A 23,309-nucleotide genomic window follows, 5' to 3' on the forward strand; every position below is an offset into this window, starting at 1 on the left:
GCTGGTTTGGCCACCTCTTAAATGAGTGTTAGACCTTGCACTCATTTAAAAGTTAGACAAGCCTTTATATCCCATGATTTCCTATGGGATGAGGTGAGCTGATCTAGCAGCTCATTGCTAACAAACCACCTCTAGTTCTGCTCCCCTCATCCACCTTCACCATTCAGCTTGCTCTTGCCACCTCTGGTTGTCCTTGGTTATACTTGGAGAGCCAGTTCAACTTACTACACCAGCAGGAACACAGGCCAATATGGGAAAAAGTGGATGGTCTTCTGCCAGGTTAGTAATACACGTTCAGCACCTTGAAGAACTGTCTACTATTGTTCTTTTAGTGCTCCTAGTGGGTCATAATCACCTGTTGAATTTCATATAAAATCGTACCTAGTAATTGCAAAGTAACATTGCAAATCATCTGGCAAGTGCTGCAGACCACCTGGTTTGACTGAGAAACATTTCCTAAATGCAGAATTTGCCTAGCAACAAAGTCTGCTCTCCAGGCTGCCTCATGATTTACAGGGAAACAACTCCAAATGGTGACTCAGAGGGAGTAATGGCTATTGCTCTGAATCATTCCTAGGGGGTGCTGCCTGTCTCTCTGTCGATTATGTGGCAAAGACAGAGAGTATGGCTTCCCTAGAGTATGGTTTGACAAGAGCTGACATATTAGTTTACCAATATTAAAAGAGCCAGGTTCCCTCTCTCACCTTCTCTTCTGGACACACATTTCTTCTGCAGAACATGTGCTGCTTCTGGCCCTCACTGTAGCCCTCCTAAGCTTAGTCACATCTCACTGTAAGGGGAGAAATGGAGCTCAGCAAGAAAGTGAGTAGCTTTTGGTATCTTAGGGAGTTGTGGCATGTCAGCAAGTGGTCTGATGGTGCTGCAACCAGTACTAACCAGTTGACCAAGGCTGGAACGGAATGAGAGGAAGTTCTAACCAGTTGGCCAAGACTGCAAAAACTTCTGTCTCTTTTTTATTATTTTTTTTTTGCCACCAGAGGACTGTGGTATTGCCTCTGTTTTATATGAAAACATGCTCTAAGCTTATTTTGTTACCCTTTTTCTCCTTCAGACTGACTCCCATGGCTTCTTCAAAGAGAACATGCACACACATGTACATGTTCCTGGCACAGTGTTTGAAAAGAACTCAACTAAGGAATTACTGTTGAATAATTCAGAGTGCACAATCCTTACAAAAATGTGAAGAACATCAATAATGTCACTGACTTAAAAGTTTGGGAGGAAAGTACAAAAGATCAAAAACATGTTTATAAAATGGGGGCTGGCCAGCTAAGGGTTTTTTTCCTTTATAAAAGTTTCTGTGTACCAGAGCCTGTGTCATCATGAGTAATGCAAAAAAAAAAAAAAAAAGAGAATTCAGATTATTTGGACAAATTAGAAATAACAAGTTTTTTCATATTATTGTTTCTCTTCAAACTTTGCTCTCTCAGGTTTTTTTACCTCCTCCAACTTCACGTAAGAAATGCTGTAGTCTTGTTCTGTAAATGCAACTGAAGGACTTAAGAGCCACCATTCTGGCTGATATTCCATTTTTGTTTGGCATGCAACTGCTGCTGATGTAAAGAACATTAAAAGGCAAGAAATGTAAGGATCTGGTCCTTCCTTTTAATGATTGTGGGGCACTTGCCTGCATATATTTTGATTCTTTAAGTGTGGCAGCTCTCATTTAGTGAACTAAATATATATAGCAAGTAAGTCAGCATAGTGTTCTCCAGCTCCTGTTTTTATCTGTAAATGGAGCCTATAACCCATTATTTATAACTGTTTATCTCAAAAGGGACTGTCAAATTCCCATTTCTGTCCTTTCCACAATTATCTCTAGAATGCAGGCAGATATTTTGCTTTTTCCAATGATGTGATTGTAGTACGACCAACACAAGCAACAACTAAAGTTCAGAGTAATTATAAGCATATGGCTGCTTTTGAGATTCTGGCTCTGACCTTGATGTCACAGCTTAGTTCTGAACATGGTGTGCTTTCATAAGATAGGACCTTTAATTCTTATTCTTCTTATTCTTATTATTATTATTATTATTGGGCTCAGGGTGCTCCTTGCCAGCATAACAGTTACTTATTTGGGCATTTTATGCAGAAATTGAACTGACAAGGTTTTCAGTTTAGAACTACAGGAGCTGCTTTTCATCTGTGAAAAAGCTACCGAGAGGTCCTAAGCAGATGCCTCATCTGTGATGATAAACTTCAGGCACCAAAAGATGAGCAGTATTAAAGGGAATAAACTCAAGAACTGTTTATTTTAGTAAAGTGGACTGTTCTTACTGCTTGGAGTTGCATGTTTAACTGGATGATATGGTAGAATGGCTTAAGTTGCTAATGGAGGTGCACTAATATTAAAGAGAATTGTCTTTAGGATTCTCTAAAGTTTCAGGATTTGGCTGTTCTAAAAATACATGGGGACAGTTATTAATTCTTAACCTCTCTTCCTAAGGAAATGAGGTTTCTTCAACCACACTGTCTAAACATGTCTGTCTGAAAGGGCCTTACCAAAAACTTTTGAGCCAGTTGGCAAGTTTCAGCTAATATTGACAGAGGATGAGACAAGTCAGAGATACATTTCTTCACGTTTGGTTAAAATAGACATTTATATAGAGGAGAGAGAAATTATTAACCCCAAAGATGAAAACACTTCACTTTGAGCTTAATTAGATTGTTTGGCACTAAAGAGTCTTTTCAGGAGAGAGATGTTAGAAAAGTTCCTAAGGAAGAACTTTGATCTGAGTGTACTTTGCATTGGGCACAGAGTAACCTAACCACAGGGCACAAAGCCACAGCATACGTAAGGTTTATTTCCAGTTTTTGAAGTTATTGATGACTTTTTCCATCATTTTTGTAAGAAATTCAATCCATCTTATTCTAAAAGCTCAGTTTGGTAATAATCTGAGCAATGAATATGCATTAATGTCTGTCCCCACAGGCTAATGCTGTTTCTATAGTGAAATCATTTGTTTCTGTAGTGAAAACAAATACTGTATTCTGACATTGATATGGTGCTATTGATGGAATTTGGTTATGCTTTTGTGGGAGAAAACTCTGTTCTTGCAGAAACCATCAAAATAAGATATTCCATGGTGTTAACATTACAATTGCTCATTAACTTGTGGGCTCCACATGGTACCAAATTCAAGAAGAAAAGTGTTTCAGGTGTCTTCATGATAATTGAGCTGGCATTCACTTAGTGAATATATTTGCAGAGCATCATTATATGCATTTGTTCTTTCCCTTTTTTGATACTGAGCCTAAGAAACATTAATTAATATGACTACTACAAAGAGGTTGGTGTTGCTTTGTAAATGGTGGTAGTAACTTCCTGTCCCTGTGGAGATGTGTCACAGATCACATGCCTAAACCTGCTGACTCTTTTGTCTTCCAGTCAAGGTTGGTGATAAATGTATCAGAATCATGAACACTGATGTCATGAGGATGAAATGCTTCTGTCACTGTTTAAAGAAGCTATTATATGTCTTCTAGAAAGTCTTAGATACAGAATCAAAATGGAAGTTCTATTCCTGTGACCAGGGAGGGAGAGGACATCCAGGCATTCTGGTAACAAGACATGGGACGTAAGAGCAAACAAGAGAAACACAGAAGGACAGATGTTAGTGGAAGGTAGAGGCACTCAGGGGAATCAGGGAGCTTAAATCCTAGGAAAGGCAGGGCACTGACTAAAAGGTTTCTGTAAGATCAGTGCTCCTGGTGTAATGGATGCACGAATGCAATTTGTCAGTTCTGGACTACTGCCAGCTAAACTGATTGAAAAATCAAAATCCAAATTCTTAGTGCTCTTTAAGGAACAGCAAATAAGTTAGGCTGTTAAACGTTTTGAAAAGTGAAGTTACCATTACTAATAGGGACTGTGGATGTTTTACAAGTAACATAACAACTTCGGTCAGTTGATTCAGAAAGGTGGCTTGAAACAGGAGACCTTTTTGTGTGATGCGTGGCTCATGCTGTAATTTGAACAGCATTGGGATTAACTATTGATTCAAACCAGTTTGTGATGATTTATATATACACAGGTGAATGTATTTGTACATTAAATTTTAAATTCTCTAGTGTTGTAGAAATACTGGCTGGTTACTTCTGCTAGGAGCCAGCTGGGTAACTCCACGTTGCCAGCAATGGGGCTACTGGGCATTTCTGGATGCAACCTAGAATGAGCTGAAGAAAAAACCAAAACTAGACACCCTCGGTATATCTCTGTGAAAGGTGGGATTTTCCTTTGGTTGAGGGCTTCAAATCTCTGAAAATATTTTATTCTGAGGCAAAAAAAGTAAGTCGGATATGCCCAAACTCTTTGCCAGGCAGGCTCCCTGTTAGTAGAGTCCAAAGCTAGGCAAGTTTCCAGTAAAACCTGTCTGGTCTCCTTCTCCAGTTCTGCTGAAACCAACACATTCCCAGACTACTTTCTAATTTTAACATATTTGTATTTTCAGCAGAAAAATTGCTCCTTTACCAAAATTTCCAACCAACTCTAATTTGTGTATGATCACATATGTATAAGCACAAGACTTTTCAACAAACATCAAGCCCCAGGAACCTGGAAATAGATTTATGAGAAAACTGAGGGACATGAAAACTTGCCCACAAAGGCACATGGACAACCTTCTCTTTATGACTTAGTCAGAATCTCCTTTGGATAACAAAAATATGTAAGGACTTGGAATGAGGTTTTACTTGGACTAGCAGGAATGTTTTCTAGAAGGTCATGGCTATTCAACATAAGACAGTATAGTCCCATTTAGAAGAAAGTGTAGTGCTTCCTGCACTCAGGAATGAGAATATCTTGCACTTTTATAGTAGGAAAAATGGAAATGCTGTCCTTAATTTTCCTGCCACAAAATGACCAGTTAACATAAAAAGCTGGAGCCTCTCAAAGAACTTTCTGTTGGCTGAATTCACTTATTCTCCTTAACAACAGGCTGACTTACAGCTATTGGTCTCCTCTGGACAACTCTGTAGTCTATCATCAAGGAAAAAGTTGAAGCTGCAATGGGTGTAGTTGCATAGATTTACTTGGACATATTGGCTTCAATTCAATCTTTTTCTCTTGTAATTTAAGTCCAGCTGAAGCAATGGGATTTTTTTCTGTCCTAGTGTATTAGCAGACCAGAGTATTTTGGCTTCACATCATAGCACTGTACAATGGTTTGGGTTGGAAGGGACCTTAAGGTCATCTCGTTCCAACCCCCTGCCATGGGCAGGGACACCTTCCACTAGACCAGGTTGCTCAAATCTTCTGGAGCAGACAGCAGATAGATAATTTGTTTTATCCTAAGCAATTTGAAAGATAGGGTTTCCTACAAGCCATTTGCAATTATCTGGCTGAAGAGCTTTCATATGGTGAAGTGAGTCACAGTCGCTCAGTTTCAAGGAAGGAATAGCAGCTAAAAGATGTGTCTGGTTGTGTTAAAATCACCAGCAACCCATGATCAAGGCATCTGAATGCTACAGAGCATAGGTTTTAATAGTTTTTTGATAATTTTGGTTGATTTTTCTCTCATTATAGAACTCATATTTTTCTTTTTTTTTCTCTAAACACAAGTGAGCAGAGTCAATGAAGTTTGGTAAGCCCAGGCAGCCACAAAGCTACTATTTTGTACTTGATTACCACAGAGTATCTCTCTACCTGTGAATTTAAGTTTGCCCCCTCCTCACCCATCTTTTTTTTGTTGTCCAAGAGGTAATTCCCACAAGAATCTCATATATCAACACTTGAAGAACACTTATCTGCAGAAGACAAACACAAAAACCTACATGCACAGTCTTTGCTAGAAATGGCATTATTTGCTGCAAAACTTAAAAAAAACCCCACCAAATAAACTTAAAAAGAGGAATTATGAATTATGAAGTTCGCCTTTAAGAACTTTCATTAGGTTTGTCTTCCATGGAAAATGAGATTGTTATAGCATGACCTTGAAAAGGTTCACCCCTGATAAAGTACTTGACATCATTTTGCTCTCAGTGTTGATAGTTAACCTACTAGTTCCCAGTGTAGGCTTCAGTAAAGAGTGCTTGTGGTCCTTAAATCTCTTAAACATAATTTGTCCCTGGCTACCATAACAACAGTTTGCTGTTGCACTAGCTACTCTCCAAAAGGAAGCAAAGTTTAGGAAGACCAGGACACAGAGAAACACTCATTTGTAACCCCTAACCCTGGTTGATCAACAGTCCAATGCAAAAGAACTGCCCACCCGAGGTTGTTAACACATGAAACAGCCTTAAGGATGATGGTCTAAAAACACTGATGAAAAAGCAGTTGTATTTTTGTGTTTACATGAGGCTTGAGGAACTTAGGAGAAATCAAGTAATATTAAAATTTAGTTTACCTTAGCAAGGTGTTTCTCGGGAAAGCCTGACACTTCATGTTCAGTAAGTGTGAACTGTGTTACATGAGAATCTGAAACCAAATGGGAGATTCTCAGATAATCCTCTTACCTCTGATAAGTAATTTATTTATTTTTTTTTTTAAAATAGAGTATGAGGAAGAGTCTGCAAATAGGTGTTTGGTAATAAGTTTCTGTCTTCAGCAAAGTAAAAAAAAAAATGAAGGAAAAGAAATTCAGGTGTTTTGAGAGGAAATACTTCTGTATTTTTAGCAGCTATATGGTAGAAAAGAAAAACAGTATTTGCTGAAGTAACGGCTCAAACTGTGGCTTAGCATCCTTAAGAATCACAGACTCAAGAGGACAAAATACTGGAAAGTAACACCTCTGGTTTTTTAGGATAAGAAAGAGTAGACTAGCTCTACTAGTTGGTAATTATTTATGTCTCTGCCTTATCAGCTTCTTCCCTTTAGGAACTGAACAGCTGCCAACAGGAGAAACTGTTCCCTGTTGGTGTAAATAACTACTTGTGAGCAAGTAAACAATCACAACCTGTTTTCACACCCTTGCAGCACAGAGAACTGCCCTTTGCAGGAGAGAGTGTGGATAACGGGGAGAACGGGAAAGCCACACTGGCAGCTGGTGGGGAAGGGGAAATTGCCACATGACAAGGACGAACTTTTAATACTTTCACCCCAAGCCAGCAATACTAAACACACCCCATCCGCTTGTCCTACCTGCAGGTATCCCAGAAATCTGATCAGAAGTATTTAGGGAGACCCAGGATCTGTTTGTCACTTGTCGAGAAGTTAACACTGGTAGACTTGGCTGTTGCATTTAGGAGGGACAGCTTGTTTTTCAAACCAAAACTGAAGTGAGACCTTGAGACAAACTGAGTGCTATTGATCCTTGTGGGTCCCTTCCAACTCAGCATATTCTGTGATTTAGTGGTGAGTCTAAAGGTTTGCATGTTGTGCCATGTACTGAGCTATTGTTCTGCTCTTTACAGGGAATTTGGCCCTCACCCAAGGTTTTTTCCTCGGTATGTTTAAAAAGGTCATTGGTTAGAGCTATGTTTAGCATTCCAGAGGCTGTTAGGAGCAATCCACAAGGAGCTTTTCTGATTGCCTGAGAGGCAAGAGAGCCATAGCTTGTTGGATTCTGCAGATCAGTTGGCAATTAATTAAGCTGTTTATCTTTGAGGTTAGACTTGTCAAAACTAACCTGCATTCTGGTGCGTGGCTCAGTGACAGAGTCTGTAGCCTTGAAAAAGATATGAAGGCAGTGTGATTTAAAGATATCAGAGGGAGAAAGAAATGATCTTCCACTCCAGTAGGGAGACAGGTGCTAAAGGGTTGTTTGTTTCTATGGCAATGGATTTACTTGGGGTACAGGGAGGGCTTAACCTTTGCTTCCGCTACTTGTCTCCAGCACTTTTGTCATAACACAGATGCCACTCACTCACCCAGCTCAACCCCGTGGCTTCTTTCCAACAGTCTATGCTGAGCACTGAGAGTATAAACTGCTCTAAGTGCACACAAGGGGCATTGCCAGCAGTGGCTAAAACCTGTCTATGGGGCTGCTGTGTGAACCAGGGGTCCTGAATGGCACCTCAAGGGTCTCAGCTGCGACCCTGTTCTGCCTCCCCCTCCAGGACACAAATATCCAGTGAGAGAGGGGAGAGCGGTCCCAGCTTCTTCACACTGAGGTTGTGTCCACCCCTGAACTGCTACCTGTGTTAAGGGATCATATACCATAAGATAATTGCTTGAAACAGTACCATTTGGGGATTTGTGTATTTTTTTGTATCTACCTTAAAATGCCACTGTTACTTTTGCCATCTCATTTCTGTCTGACTCTGGCTGATAACACCAGAAACTATCCCTTATCTTTTTCAAGTTCAGTTTCTCAATACTTCATGTGGGAGATGGGAGGATCTGCTTTCATGTTAGTTGTGAGGAGTAGTAATTAGATTCTTGCCATTCCCTCTCACTTCTGTCCTCATGGAGATCACAGACTGCAGCAGCCCCCAGACTGCACAGCAAGATTATTAGTGCAGGTCTAGGTCTTCTGTTTGGGGTTCCATGGACAAAAGGAAGACTAGGTATGTTTCAAATGTAAAGCATCACTAGTGGGGGAGGTTTCCAGCATTTGGGGGAGCTGTTATCAAAAAAAGAGCCCTTGGTATTGGGAAGGCCTTGGTTGAAAGCACTTCTTGCACTGTCTTCTAAGACTCAAAAAGGATGGTAAAGTTCTTTTGGAGGAAGCCAACAGAAAATTATCATGTTTAAGTGCATGCCTGTGCAGTAGAACTGAGGGTGTTGGTTTGTTTGTAGCATTGAAGAGACAGCTTTTTACTGCAGTTACATGCAGTAGAAAAAAAAATGTGTTTCTGTATTTTGGATCTTCTGTGTAATGGGTAATGCTGTATATGCCAGCTAAACAAATATTTTTTTCATGTTATTCATGGAAAGAATAAAATGCAGAAAATCTTGTTCAACATCCAACCAGATTGCACAGCTATTGAACTGCAGGTTTGCTGAACTGCTCCCTGGGCACATGTTGCTCCAAGACGTGGCAGTATTCATGCACTCACTTTATTCCAGCTAGATCAAATACTGGGGGACTGGGACAGAATGAGATCAGAGCCCACAGGGCCTTGTCTGAGTAATTATTAGCAGTTTTAGTGTCTATTAACACAATTTTTCTCTCCACAGAATTTGCCTAGCTGGAAAAGGAATATGGTGTTCTCATCACATAAAAGTGAAAAATCACTGAGATTGTTTTAGGATTTACAACTGAGGGCACTTAATGGCTGTATCTTTCAGCCAAGATGGACTCAAAAAGAGATCTTTTTTCTTTAATAAAACACATTTTCCTCTGCTGACAGACTGCATGCAGGAATGCTGCCACTGCAGTTCTCTGCTGAGCTGTGCAACAGATCAGTATCTGCAGCATATGTCTCTATTTCCATACAAACTATTGCAGTCTTCTTTTCTAAACCTATAGTTTTTATGCCAGAGCTTTTCTGTGATTACAGATTACTGGGACAACATCTTCACTATCAGTTCATGGTTTACTGGTTGACTAGGTGAACTGCCTTTGAACTGAGCTTGTTTTCTTTATGTTCTCGTGGGGAGTCTTTTTACATTGTTTATTTGTTTGTTTATTATGTGGTTTGGTTTGATTTGGTTTGGTTCTTCTGTTGTTGTTGCTGGTTTTGATTAATCTGTGATTAATCTGTGATAGACTTTGTCCCCACTGCAACTTACTCTGTTCATGTGATCTGCCTTTGTTATTTGTTGGGAAGGAGTGACACTCACTGGCCAGAAGATATAGTGCTGTAAAATAAGTGAATTTAAAGGGTCTTTTGAATGGTTTTAATGTGTGTTTTGGAAATGGAAAAGGAGAGAGTGTCTTAATACATAAAAACAGGAGAGAAGCAACAATTAGCGAGAAGTTACAAGACCTGCAGGCTGTATTAGCAGCATTTTCACAGTTCTGGGTCCCTTAGCAAAAAAGTGGCACCAGTTGTCCTCCCTTACACATCCTTATGCACCTACATCTTGGCACTTTGTGACATTTTTTTTCTCAAATTTTTTGTAAACCTCTCTTTTTTTTTTTGTTCTTTTTGATGTTTACAAATTTTGTTACTTTTCCTGAGGCCTAATAGGAAATGTCATTGAAGATGTAGGGATAGTATCTTCAGGGTATGTAGGGATATCCAGTTCTTCTCTTTGCTTATCTTAGAGTGGAAAAGGTGTAAAGTGCACTGTCATTCTCAGGATCCTGATAGACAATATTTAGAATGGGAATAACCCTTGGATTTTTATTTATTACTAGTGAGGGCAGTAAAAGAAGACAAAGGTATTTTGAAAGGAGGTAACTGAAATGGCAGGGATCTGGAAGAAATGAAAGGGCTGTACTTGGAGGGAGTTACCATACCTTTGTACATGCATTTTGCCTAGAAATAAGATCTGCAGTAATGGCAGGAATAGAACAACAGTTTCATAAAAAAGATGAGAAGCAACAGACTGACTAGTTTCAAGAAGTGCTTGGTCCATTTTTGCTTGAGTTGTTTGCTATGCTGATTTCAGGGACCAGACGGGTTTCTGTGTTCCTTTGACTGTTGACTGAAGCGTGCTCTGAACTGAAAGAGAGCCAAGTTCTGTGTGCTTTTAGCACTGCCCTGGTGTGTGGATAAGTCTGTTCACCATTTTGTGTCATTCTCCATTTACCCATCACTGGGATTGCTAATTGGAAGTAAAAGATGTTTGGATAAAGAACTGATGGGGCACAGAATCCAACAGAGTGGGGTACTCAGTGCCTGCAAGGGCTTCTGTGTACTAATGTACTGATCTCATTAAATGTATAAAGCAAAAGAGACTTATGACCCTGCTTTACCTTACTTTTATATCTGCATTTACTTTACATGGAAAACAGTCCTACTGTGTTAAGGAAAAGCTAAAGTTTTGCATATTCCCATGCCTAGACTATTCTGGTGTTGGATGCTGGCAACACCCTTATTCTGTAAACTCCTTACCAACTTGCTCTTTTTCATTTGACAAAGACTGGCTTGTGTTTCAGTATCTCTCCTGAAGACTTTGCTCTGTTTTTCATTTTTTAAAGTATAACTCTCTAGTAATGCTGGACTTCTGCCCCCTCTGCTGGCTGGCTTATCTTTGGTCAGTATAGCAGCTCACTGAGGCAAAGTTAGGTTTTTTTGTGATAGATCTCTGTGCCCCCTATAACATACCACTATTTTCAAACAGATAAACATTTGGAATGGAAGTAAACCTCGTGAATAATATGCTTGACAACTTGTGTATGTTGACATGAACAAAGCAGCAGGATTGGGTGATGGGCAGTGTAACTAGTAAATCTTGAGAACAGGGCTGAGATCTACCCCGTGCTAAAAGAACATGACTAAGTTGTATTACCTGGATCTCTTTCCTCGTTCAGCCTTATTTTTTCTAAAGACATTTCAGCCCTGGATATTTGCCATTAATGAAGAAATCATTAAGATGTATCAATAAAGTATGAGTACTTTGACTAATTCTTCAGTAACTACACAGTAATTATACTGTAACAGTAAATAATTGGTAGAGAACTTTTTAAAGTGCAAATAGGTGTCAGAAACCTATGAAGGTAGAGAACCCTTAAGAAATTGAACTGTGTGATGGAGAGAAATGGAGAAAGTAGCTAAAGGTGGAGGGGAAGAAAACTCAGGTGAGATGATCATGGTTTCTAGTGAATGTACAAAGCTTCTGCTGGGTGCTTTATCATTCCTGAACAGCATCTGATGCAAGAGAAGTAAGAGTAATAGCTGTCATCCAGGTGACACCCCTGTCCCAGTTCTGGCAGTGGACAAGAGCCCAGCATGCTCAGCCTTACAGGCAGATACTGACTGAGGCAAGGGGGGCTTCCTGAGGGAGCTGAGCCCAAGCTGGTGGGGAGAGGGGATGGCTGCCTTGCAGGGTCAACCATTGCTTCCTTTTGCTTGGAGGGACCTCAGCCGTGGTGAGACATTATGGCAGTGGCTGACCCTCCAGAGCATCCAAAACCATCATCTTGTATGGGGATGGGTTGTCTGGGATGGGCTGCAGGGCTGCTGCAGCTTGGAACAGACTGGCTGTTTGTGCTTTGTAGTTCACCCCACCCTGCTCCTCCTCCTCTGTGTCCCCTTTCTCCTCTCCAACTATCACCCATGTAGCTGCCAGAAATGCCTACTGAGCAGGAAGGGACACGGAAATTCTTGTGGCAGTCTCCCACCACTGCTGGAGTTCTTGGAACAGCCTGGAAGTGCCTTCACTGAGATTACTGGTGACACCAGGAGCCCGTTATGCTTTCATGGCTTGGTCCACACCCTGAGAGGGGGGACATGCCTGGTTTTCCCCAAATTGAGGTTGTGGAGTGGAAGTTGCCCCACTGTGGAAGGGCAGGGGGCAATGGGCTGAGGGCTGCTCTCCTTGGGACCGCTCCTGTGGGTCATTTTCCTTGGCAGAGAGAAAGGCTGCTCCTGCATCATGGGCAGTGCTGTTGGCCTTCCCATGCAGGCCCTGTGCTCCAGACCTGGCCCCATCCTGGGGACTCTGCCAGAGTCACTCCCCAGTGTCCCTGCCTGTCCCAGCCCTCCCAGCACAGCCTCACTGAGCTGACTTACTGAGCCTGCTGGCCATGCTCCAGTGCCTTGGGAAACACTAAATGTAAAGTGTAGTGGATTGGTTAGAAATGCGAGGACATATGAACATGGCTAAGGCTATGGATGAGCTGCTAAAGTATAAGACGCAGTCTGACTAGGCCCATGAGAAAGTCTGAGATAGCAGGGCCGTGAGAAAGCAGCAGCGTCCTTGGGTATCCTAAATTGAGCTGAGAAACAGGAGCTGGGCATTACCAAAACAAAGGCACTTAACGAGCCACCTGTGTAAACAGTGGGAAGCAGTTAAGATGATATCACCACCTAACCGAGTACCAATAATGAGCCTGATTTCTGTAATATTCATGAACCTATTATAGAGTGTATATTAAGCTACTGTCAATCTACAATAAACGAAGTTCCTGGATTCTCATATTGAGGTGTCTAGAGCTTTCCGTCGCGACGTTATTACTGGCGCCCGAACAGGGACCAAGTGGGGGTCCCTAGGAGGTCAAGTCGGATCTCCTGGGTTGGAGTCAAGTCGGACTCCCGAGAACCAAGTCGGGTTCTCGCAGCCGTGGTCGGACGTAGGAGTTTCGGTTGGTCTTGCCGTGCAGCACAAGAAGGCGAAAGGGCTGGACGAAAAAGAGCTCAACTTGCCGCTGCCGGACGCCTCCCTTTCGGGGATTTCGGACGGCGAAAGAGTTAAGTTCCGTGCTTCCAGGGCCCGGCGCCCGGGACAACTCCTGAAGAAGGAGGCCCGCCGACAAAGCCGCAAAGTCTCGTGGAAAGGGCTGCACAAAGCGTGGTAACACGTTTTTTAGGTAATAGAGGGACAGGCGGCACTATCATTGCTCCAATGCTTTCTGGGAAAGCGGGGAGTTAAGACGAACTGGCTTTGCGGCAGATGCTGCTTTCATGTAAGGGCCAGGGATATGAAGCGAACACTGTAACTGCCTTTACTATCTCTACTTGGAAAGAACTTAGTGATAAACTCTTTACTGCTGCCTGTAAGGGAGAAAAAGTTGCTGCTTCCCTCCTTACAATTTGGCGATTGTTATCTGGAATAGTCAAAGGCATTAAAGCACAGTCTGAGGACATTAGGATGCTACTGGATACCATCATACGGAGAAATCGTGTAAAAAGGGAGTCGAGCGGAGTTGAAGGGAGCCGGAGCGGGACCAGAGATCACGGATCGGGGCCGGAAACAACGGAGCGGCCCCGCCAACATGAACGCGGTGCTGGCGTCTCGGCAGTGCATATCCAGGATGATCGGAGACGACGGCTGCGGCGTGAAAGTACTGCTGATGGACCAGAGATGAACTTTACGAACACTATGACTGAGTTCCACCTTAAGACACTTCCAGCTTTTCATCTGAACTGTGCAGCGGGACTGCGCTGCACATTTGTGGCTGTGTTCATGGCGCTGGGTGCTTGCGCCGGGCAGCAGGGCAGTAGCGGTGGTCGCGCCGCCTGCGTGTCCCCGGCTCGGAGCGCTCCCGGGTGACGCAGAGCCGGGGGCCGGTGAAATCGCTCGGAGCGGTGCGCGGCCCCGGCTCGGAGCGGTGCGCCCGAGTGCGTGCACGCCGGCGGCCCCGGGCGCGGCGGGCGGCGGGGGGGCTCTGTGTCCCCCGCACTGCTGACAACCATGGTCCTGGGGGGTGTGCGTTCCCCTTCCCTTCTTTGCAGCGAGTGGTTTTTCCCTGGTGCTAATCCTCTTCCTAGAGTTAATGACGGTAGCAAAAACATTGGGGGGTGCAGTCGGGGGAGGGGGAAAGCTGTTTCTCTTTTTCCCCGTTACACCAATCACCCCTTCTCTGAAACGTGCCTGTTTGCAGCTGTTCTCTCCCTCTCCTATGTTTTTGTCTTTTCTTAAGCAGACCCTGTGATTAAGTTCCTTCTGCTGATCTCTCTGGGTGAGCCCAGTCCCTCCTTCCCCTCCTTCGTCCTTCGGCAATGAGGAGCGTGGGGGGAGGCAAAGACGGTAAAACACGGAAAAAAGGGAAAAGAGAAAAAACAACTTAAAATTAACAATATCCCAACTTATAAATCAAATAAGATTGCATTGTTTTTACAGCAATAGGTGTTAAGCATGCAGTGTGCTCATGGCATTCTCAAATGTTTTCTTCAAAAACAGAAAGGGAGACTAACGAAAAATCCTTTGAAGTAAGATTAGAAATAACGCGACATCCGTGCTTAGCTTTTGCATATTGCAGAAGGTTGTTAAGAATTTCCTATAGTTTGCCATTTTGCTTCTCTTACATGAAATTTGGCTGTTTCCCCCAGGGGCAGGGTGCAGGTAGAAGATTTGGAGACGGAACGATGAGACAGAAGGGGATATAGTCTTCCCCCTGCAAAAGTAGCTTTATTGCCTTTATGATAAAATATCATTGCTCTATAAGAAGCGTTGAAGATTTCCAAGATAATATTCTGTTCTTTCTTACTGTATTTGTCTTTTACATGGAGAGTTATGCAGGATTTGCAGATTGCTGATGGCGGCTATGCCATAAATTTCCTTTGAATTATGAAACTGACAAGAAGTGCACAGCCAATGACCACTTGAAAATGTGTGTGTGATTGAGGAGTGTGTCTGAGGTGGCCACCTGAATGTTGTGTGAAAGAAAAAAGCTACATGAATGTGTGAATGTGTAAACTTAAAAATACTTTCTGCCGGTGTCAAGATTTTAGAGATGAGTAACGTGATTCTGTTGAACCATAGTGATTCCTTATTCTGAATGGGCTCTAAGTTATACAATGGATATTGACAGTTATTGTAATCTTAGTAATAGCTCGTGTTGCCTTTTCTTGTATTACTAGACGTCTAAATACTACGACAAAGAAAGCATTGTTGGCACGAAATAAAAACGGGGGAAATTGTAGTGGATTGGTTAGAAATGCGAGGACATATGAACATGGCTAAGGCTATGGATGAGCTGCTAAAGTATAAGACGCAGTCTGACTAGGCCCATGAGAAAGTCTGAGATAGCAGGGCCGTGAGAAAGCAGCAGCGTCCTTGGGTATCCTAAATTGAGCTGAGAAACAGGAGCTGGGCATTACCAAAACAAAGGCACTTAACGAGCCACCTGTGTAAACAGTGGGAAGCAGTTAAGATGATATCACCACCTAACCGAGTACCAATAATGAGCCTGATTTCTGTAATATTCATGAACCTATTATAGAGTGTATATTAAGCTACTGTCAATCTACAATAAACGAAGTTCCTGGATTCTCATATTGAGGTGTCTAGAGCTTTCCGTCGCGACGTTAGTAAAGGGCTAACTCAGCTTCACACTGTTGAACTAAAGACTCATTCATACTCTTTGGTCTGCTAAAATGTATAGTTTTGCTTCAGGTAATGACTGATTCTCAAATTTTATTAGAAAGGGTTGTATGCTGAATATACCTCTCTGGCTGGGGTTTAAATACATAGATCCTAGATTGCCATAAATATTCCTTCAGCTTTGCAGTTACAAATACTTGATAACAGTACACTTATGTTTACTACTGTTTTATAAATTCTGTATTTGTGTCTTATATCTCTTCTACCTTTTAATTTCAACTACAATTAAATTCATACATGAATTATCATACAAATAAGCCTTTTAGAGCCTCTTGAGTGCACAAGAAAAGAATATTTTCTAAAACATATTTGAATCCTCCCATATGAATCAGATTATACCGTTTAAGTACAAGAGTGCACAATAGCAGATATCAGATGGAGCAATTACATAACCAGCTATCAGATACTATCCTCCTGCCTTCAACTCAAAAAGAACTAGAAGTACCCCACTGTCCATTGGGTGCTGCTAAAAAGCACTCAGTCAGTTGATTAGGAACTTGGATAATCCATGTTAATAGTGTGGATCAGGATAGGCAAATACTGAAGAAACACAAACTTGGTTCAGAGACAGTTGTACATGTAGAACTCTAACTACTGCTGAAGAAATCTAGTAATTAATGGTGGCCGCGATCTTCTCAAATCTCAGCTTTTGAATAACAGTGTTAGAGTCCTTCCAGAGCCATAGGAATGGAAGTAGTTGGGTTTTTTTATAACTTCAAATCCAGTTTTAGGCTTGAACAAGTCAGCATTGTCTATGTTAGCATGTACTTGCAATTTGCTTGCAGTGTGTGAATGACCAGACCACGAGTGCCAGTTATGGGGATGAGAATTGTTTTCAGTGTTCATCATCCTCTGTTCTGTGTTCCTGGGGATCCCAAGGCTGTCTAAAACTCTTCAGCACTCCTACAAGAGGAAAAGGAAAGCTGAAGGGCCCTTGTGTGCCCACAGAAATTAGTGTTCCCCCAGTTTTCCTGGTTCTAGTCATGGTTTAAATGTGCTGCATAAAGAATATTGGCTCAGTCTGCCCTCCATCTGAAGGAAACACGTGTTCTGGGTGTTCCATATGCAAGTAGTTCTTTGCAAAGGCTAAACCTGCATCTCTGTTGGTAGCTCTGTCTCTCTATATATACAGATATACACATACAAAATGCATCAGTGAGTAAATAAGTGGAACAGGCTGCCCAGGGATGTGGTGGAATCACCATCCCTGAAAGTGTTCAAAAAACATGTAGATGTGGCACCTGGTGGCCGTGAAAGTGTTAGGTTGATGTTTGGACTCAATGATCTTAGAGGCTGTTTCCAACCTAAATGATTCTAGGATTTTATATTATAACTTTTTGTATACTCCTTTATATCTGTGTGTATACATTTTTTTATTTATTCCACGTTTCTTAAAAGTTAATGAATGCAAAATGATGGTACTCACTTGACTAGGGAGAATTAACTGATTAAACACAAAGTACTTGTGGTGCAAAAAGTTATGTGAATGCAAGATAAAACTGGATCTAGTTTACAGTTCAACTTGACAAGTCACTAAACACTATTTTCTTTTTACAGATTTCTCTTGGTGCTGATATGTTTAATATTCAGTGTACTGTCTACTATAGAGCATTATTCTGAATTTGCCACTGGAACCCTTTTCTGGATGGTAAGTGAACTTTTTTTGGGAAAGAATAATCAGTTTGACTAAATCTAGATTGCTTTGGGTGAGCAAGGGAGGCAGCTGTTAAAAATCCTCATGCAAAGCATGTTACCAGGGCATTTTAAATAGTGCCTGATTTCATTAAAGGAAGTTCCTAGTTTAATGGGGATGATGATTTTCTAAATCTTTTAACTATGAGGGTACTTTTTAGATTAGCAGTTTTTATATACTTGTTTTTCCTAAGGTGTAGCTGTTATAGTGGACAATTGGTGCTCATCAGTCTCATGCAACATGGAACAGGATATTCTATAGGAATGGATTTTTAAAACATATATTTTCTAAGTCTTATGGTAAAAAATTGTCCAAGAACCATGCTTTCCAGAAGTATCTGAATCTTGGGGGTAAGTGATTTCTGTCAGCCTGGTTTGCTAATAAATAGAACAGGAAGGAAGAGCTTCTATCACACTTCTGTGCACCAGTGATTTGGCTTTGAAGATGGTGCTTGTTAACTGTGGTGGCTGTTACCAATCCACTGGGATCTTGGGTTTTGGAGCAGTTTTGTGCTTGGTATTTTCCAAAAACATTGTGTTACCTATCTAATTTCCTATTCTTCTTAGTGGGATATTAAGTAGTTATTTAAACAATAGGTGGTGTGATAGAAAAACCTCCTCACTTGGAGGTATAGAAAGGTTGTTGCTTCTTTTCACAGTAGCCAGGGAATAGTTTTTTTCTCAATTGATTGTGTGGCTGATTTACAGATGAAATGTAACTGAACCCTGAGCTATTACATCTCTTAAAAAGTATGAAAACACATCCAGCAGCTATCTATAATCAATACTTAGTGGAAACAATACCATACAATGTTTTTAAGTGTTAATTTGAAGGAGGTGGGAAATAAAAGTACAGTTAACTAGACTAGACTCTAGACAATGTTCCTCCTCTGCTCCCCCCTGCCCTTCTTCATATTTGAGTTAGAAATGGAGATGAAACATCCTTGATAAAAATGGAAGAAATCACTTTTAAACAGTTACTCATGATATCAATATTTTAACCACTCAAATTCTTTGATCTCAGCGTGTGATAATCTCAGTATTCTCATTGCAGGTTTTTTTGCTAAGTGGTGACTTTTAATGTCTTTTGGAATTTGGTTTTCCATCTGCTTTGAAAATAAAGAACAGTAATTTATTTGTTTTCTGTGGCTTAGACTACATTAGATATGCAGCTTTTGCGTGCGACTGACTGAGCCATCATTAGGATCCCTGGGTTATTTTGAGATTTCAGTTAATGTTAATCCTGTAACAAATGTTGCTTGGCCTTTAAGCCACACTCAGTGTCCAACAAAGTGCAGTTTCTGTGATGTCCTTACACTCACTGAGATGTCATGATGGCAGGTCAGCACAGCCACCACCCGAAACAGCAGTCCTGGCAAGGGTTCAGTGCTGCTCCCATGGGTTCCGTGCAGGTGGAATGTGCATGTGCAGGCACATATTGCTGGACAAAAAAGAACCAGATGAAGACAGATGTGTGGCTCACATAGTGCCCACACAGCATTGCCAGCTATTTTTAAGTGATGTTATCACCTGACAAATGGATTGTGCATAGCCAGTGGCAGCACTGGAACAATTTCTTCCACCAGCCTGGAGCATACTTCTCTGGAGTTTATTTTCCTCCTGCTCTTCCCTTAGTTTCCTTCCTAGACATGGCCAGCGTGGAGGTTGGCTGTTCTGCTGGCTACTGTAGATTCACTTGTCTAGAAAGCATTTGTCTTTAAAACTTAGTTTGGTTTGAAATAAATGAGTTCTTTTTCACAGAGTTGTGAGGTTTCTTGTTGCTAAATGGTTAGACTCCTGCTTGGGACAATTCTCCCCACCTTTACCTGAAGGAGTTTCAAACTGGGTCTCCCATTTTACCCAGGAGAGAGGTCACCTGACAGAAAGGTGGAGATTTTTGTGCCCTTTACTAGATCATTACTCTGATCTACTTCATACCATAGCTGACTGTTCATGTAACCAGTTTCTCTCACCAAAATGTGAAAACACATCCCTATGTATCCTGTCTTCTATGCCACTCTTCTCTCTTGAAAGTGAGAACAGTGGAGACTGCCAGTATAGTGAGAAAGAAAATTGGGCCAAAGCATCTATTGGATCAAGTTCAAGACTAAATTGATGTGTTTCTATCCTGGTTGAAGGACCCTGCAATTTGTATAGCCCTGGTAGTGTGTCAGGAGCAAATAAATACTAGTATGTGATGCTTGTATTATTTTCCCACTTGTGAAAAAACTCCAGTTTCATTATATTGAGGCAGATTAACACTTGGGAAGGATCAGCTTCAAAAGTGTCGTGTTGAAAGTTGGTAGGGCCTGACAAGAAGGATAGCATTCACTACTTGAAGACATTCAAATGTTTTTTGTATTTTCTTGGAGTGGGTGAGATGGTGTGACAAATACAATTTTGGATACTATGTGTCACTGGAGTAGATATGGGACATTAGTAACAGATGTGGCTATAGATGAGTCCTAAGCCACTAAAGTCTTTGTGTTTCAAAGACTTAATTATGTTAATGTTCTTAAGTCATCTGGGTGCTCTAAGGTAATTTCTTGTCAGTATGAAACCTATCATCATTCAGACAAGCTATGGGAATTTACCAGGGAGACAATATCATAGCAAGAAGCCCCTCCAAGACAGTGTTTAGCAGTCTTTTTTTCTCCCTATTTAATTAGTCTCCGTGAACTTTTGGTGCAGATGGAGATATTTGACAGAGTTGACTTGCCTTTTTAATAACTCTTTCCAAACAGAAGTCAAGGACAATGATTGTGGGATTTCCTACACTCAATCTTGAGCCAACACTGTTCACTGTCTTTGATAGAATTGACTCCTTTGTGTTTATCTGCTTCCTGCCCAAAGGTTTTCAGAAGTGCTCCTTAAATTCCATGTGACTGAATGCAGGATGAGTTTGCCATTCCTGCCCGATCTGCAGAGCTGCATCTGCCTGTGCTTTTCTGACAGGAATTTGGCTCTTGAACAGTGTTCATCTTGAAGAAGGCAAAAACCTGACAGTTTTCTTTTTGTCTTTACCTGTTGCTTGTTTGTTGTCTTTTTGTAACATAAAATTCTGTCAAAATGCATATTCTGAGAAATTAAGAATTAACTAGAAACCCTGCCTGCTTGAAGTAATTTCATACTTCAGCTCTTCACCAATAAATTTAGAGATGACTTGGCAATAAATAATTTAAAAAGGAAAAAGTAGTCCTTAAATACTAACGTTGGGTTTTATCTACTTGTTCTTAAAATAAATATATGCACTTTTAACATTAGCTTGGATCCCTGTCATAGATCAACTCTGTTTCCACTGACTATATCTCCCAGAGTTCTAACCAATTTACTTCTTTTTTGCTTTCACTTGTTGAAATTTTCCCTGTGAGTTGAACTGATTGATCAAATCCGTGCTGATTGCTTATGATGTCTTTCAGTATAAAAATTTGGCTTGCTTAACTGTTCCTTTTACTTTTAATATTTGTAACTTGTATGTAAGTCTTCCTTTTACACTCCTTTTTCTATGAATGATCTCTAAAGTATTTTTTTAAGATTTAACACTGCAGTGTTATGCTGCTTCAGCCACTTTCTTCTCTGGGAGGTCACCAAACTTGCACGGACATGTTGGCTTCCTGAGGGATAAACTCTACTTTCTTTTACACAACAGCTTTACATATTTTCATATTTAGTATTGCTGGGTGGCTGTTCAAAGCATAAAATGTCTTGAGCTATTCTCCGAGAGTTACTGATGTATTAGCAGAGAGTTTTTGAATGACCACAGGCAAACCTTGAAGTCATAGAATCATGGAAGGGTTTGGGTTGAAAGGGACCTTAAAACTCATCCCATTCTAACCCTCCTGCCATGGGCAGGGACACCTCCCACTATCCCAGGTTGCTCCAAGCCCCATCCAGTCTGGCACTGGACACTTCCAGAGATGGGACATCCACAGCTTCTCTGGGCAACCTGTGCCAGGGCCTCCCCACCCTCACAGGGAAGAATTTCTTCTTAATATCCAGTCTAAGCCTACTCTCAGTTTGAAGCCATTCCCCCTTGTCCTGTCACTAAAGTTCCTGATGAAGAGTCCCTCTCTGGCTTCCCATCAGATACTGAAAGGCTGCCATGAGGTCTCCACACAGTCTTCTCTTTTCCAGGATGAACAGCCCTAACTTTTTCAGCCTTTCCTCACAGCAGAGGTGCTCCAGTCCTCTGATCACCTTTGTGTCCCTCCTCTGGATTCACTCCACCAGGTCTCTTCCCTTGCTACGCTCAGGGCCCCAGAGCTGGACGCAGGACTCCAGGTGGGGTTTCATGAGAGTGGAACAGAGGGAGAGAATCACCTGCCCCACAGGAGCTAAACATCTTTAGGAGTATTTTTACATAAAGTTTTCATGGAAATTATTTTTTTAATTTAAAAAAATTATACCAGAAATACTATGTTTTCAGTAAAGTATGCTTATGTCCATCTATTTTTTTCATCCCTTCTTCTTCATGTCACTTTTAAGTAACATTTTATCCTTCCTTTTTATTGCATGTTTTAATTCCCTAATAGATAGGTAATAATTTTATCTGATTCTATGATGATTCTATTTCAAAATTATTTTTAAAAAGTTGCCAAAGCCTCTTGATTAGGCTTTTGCTTATACAGCAGGAGGCTGTAATGTTTTCTTGATATCTAGTAGTTTGTGTGTCAGTTTTGATTTGTAAATGGCATCTAGATCTTTAAGGATATAAAAACGAAACTATAAAGTGGGCCAGATGTATTTCCTCCTTTGAGGGTTAATCTGATTAAGTTTTCTATGGTTAGAGGTTATATATTTTTCTACCAGGAGAGGTCACCATGGTAGTTTGCAAAAGACAGATTTTTATTTTTATTGTAAAAAAAACTTGCAAAAAGAGATCTTCATAGCTGTGGGACTAATTTCACTAATTGTGCTGTTCTAAAAACAAGAATAAAATATTATTTTTATCATAAACATGATGTTTTTACACAACGTGAGTAACAGACCACAATAAACAATCAATTTGTATAATGAAAGTCTTAGAGGTGAGAAGTGTTCTCTGATTTAATGTCATGATGTTAATTACTTTTTGTTTTAAGAATATCAAGAGTGTTCTTGACTTTTAGAAAATAGATTGGTTTTGCTATAAATCATATTGATTCAACTTCATTAATTTAATTTTAATTGTATGTCATGATATATGTAATGTTGCTATCATTGCAACCGGAATGAAGGAGGGACCAAATATTGTTCATCTCAACATACTTTCCAAGTCAGAGCACATAATCCAAATGTGAAATCCGTGCAGCATTTTCAGGCTAAGTGATAGTGGCAAAACTGTGCAGGAATTGATATACTGGATTGGACCAAATGCTTAATTATCCCAGTGTTATGTCTCTGATAGTGGCCTGTTTTCAGTGAAAAGAAAAAGGAAGACTTTCTTACAAAACTATTATCTATTAAAACAGTTAAAGTGCTTCTGAGTCTTTTCTTTCACCAGGGGTCACCACATTCTGCTCATATTCTCCTGATGGGTGATTTCCTACTGCAGCTTTTTCAGGCTTATTGGGTAAGACTTTAAAGGGCACGTGCTGTCCCAGAAGCAGAGTCACAAACAAGGTGGATATTCTTAGTGTTTCAGCTGCCATCACCTTCCCTGTTTCAACAGGGGTGGATCCTGGATTCCAGTGGTTTTTCTAGATGGATCAGGTCCTGTGGTACCTCTTCCTCTTGGAGACAGACTTCATGCATCTGCTTTCCTCTGACGTGTTTCTTTGCTAGGAAAAGCAGCATCATA

General features: G+C 41.0%; 2 protein-coding genes across 2 annotated transcripts in view; both read left to right on the forward strand.

The window, feature by feature from the left end:
* LOC127462296 (probable G-protein coupled receptor 19) overlaps positions 1-23,309 on the forward strand; it is a 667,268-nt gene that overhangs the window by 18,864 nt on the left and 625,095 nt on the right. The window lies entirely within an intron of this gene.
* LOC127462293 (potassium voltage-gated channel subfamily KQT member 1-like) overlaps positions 1-23,309 on the forward strand; it is a 480,876-nt gene that overhangs the window by 4,105 nt on the left and 453,462 nt on the right. The window contains exon 2 of the mRNA XM_051770771.1: positions 17,396-17,486. Coding sequence (XP_051626731.1) covers positions 17,396-17,486 — 91 coding nt within the window. The remainder of the gene's footprint in view (positions 1-17,395; positions 17,487-23,309) is intronic.

Source organism: Manacus candei, unplaced genomic scaffold (assembly GCF_025592945.1).
Source record: "Manacus candei isolate 608988 ecotype Guabito, Panama unplaced genomic scaffold, ASM2559294v1 h1tg000124l, whole genome shotgun sequence".
In the NCBI taxonomy this organism is placed as follows: Eukaryota; Metazoa; Chordata; class Aves; order Passeriformes; family Pipridae; genus Manacus; species Manacus candei.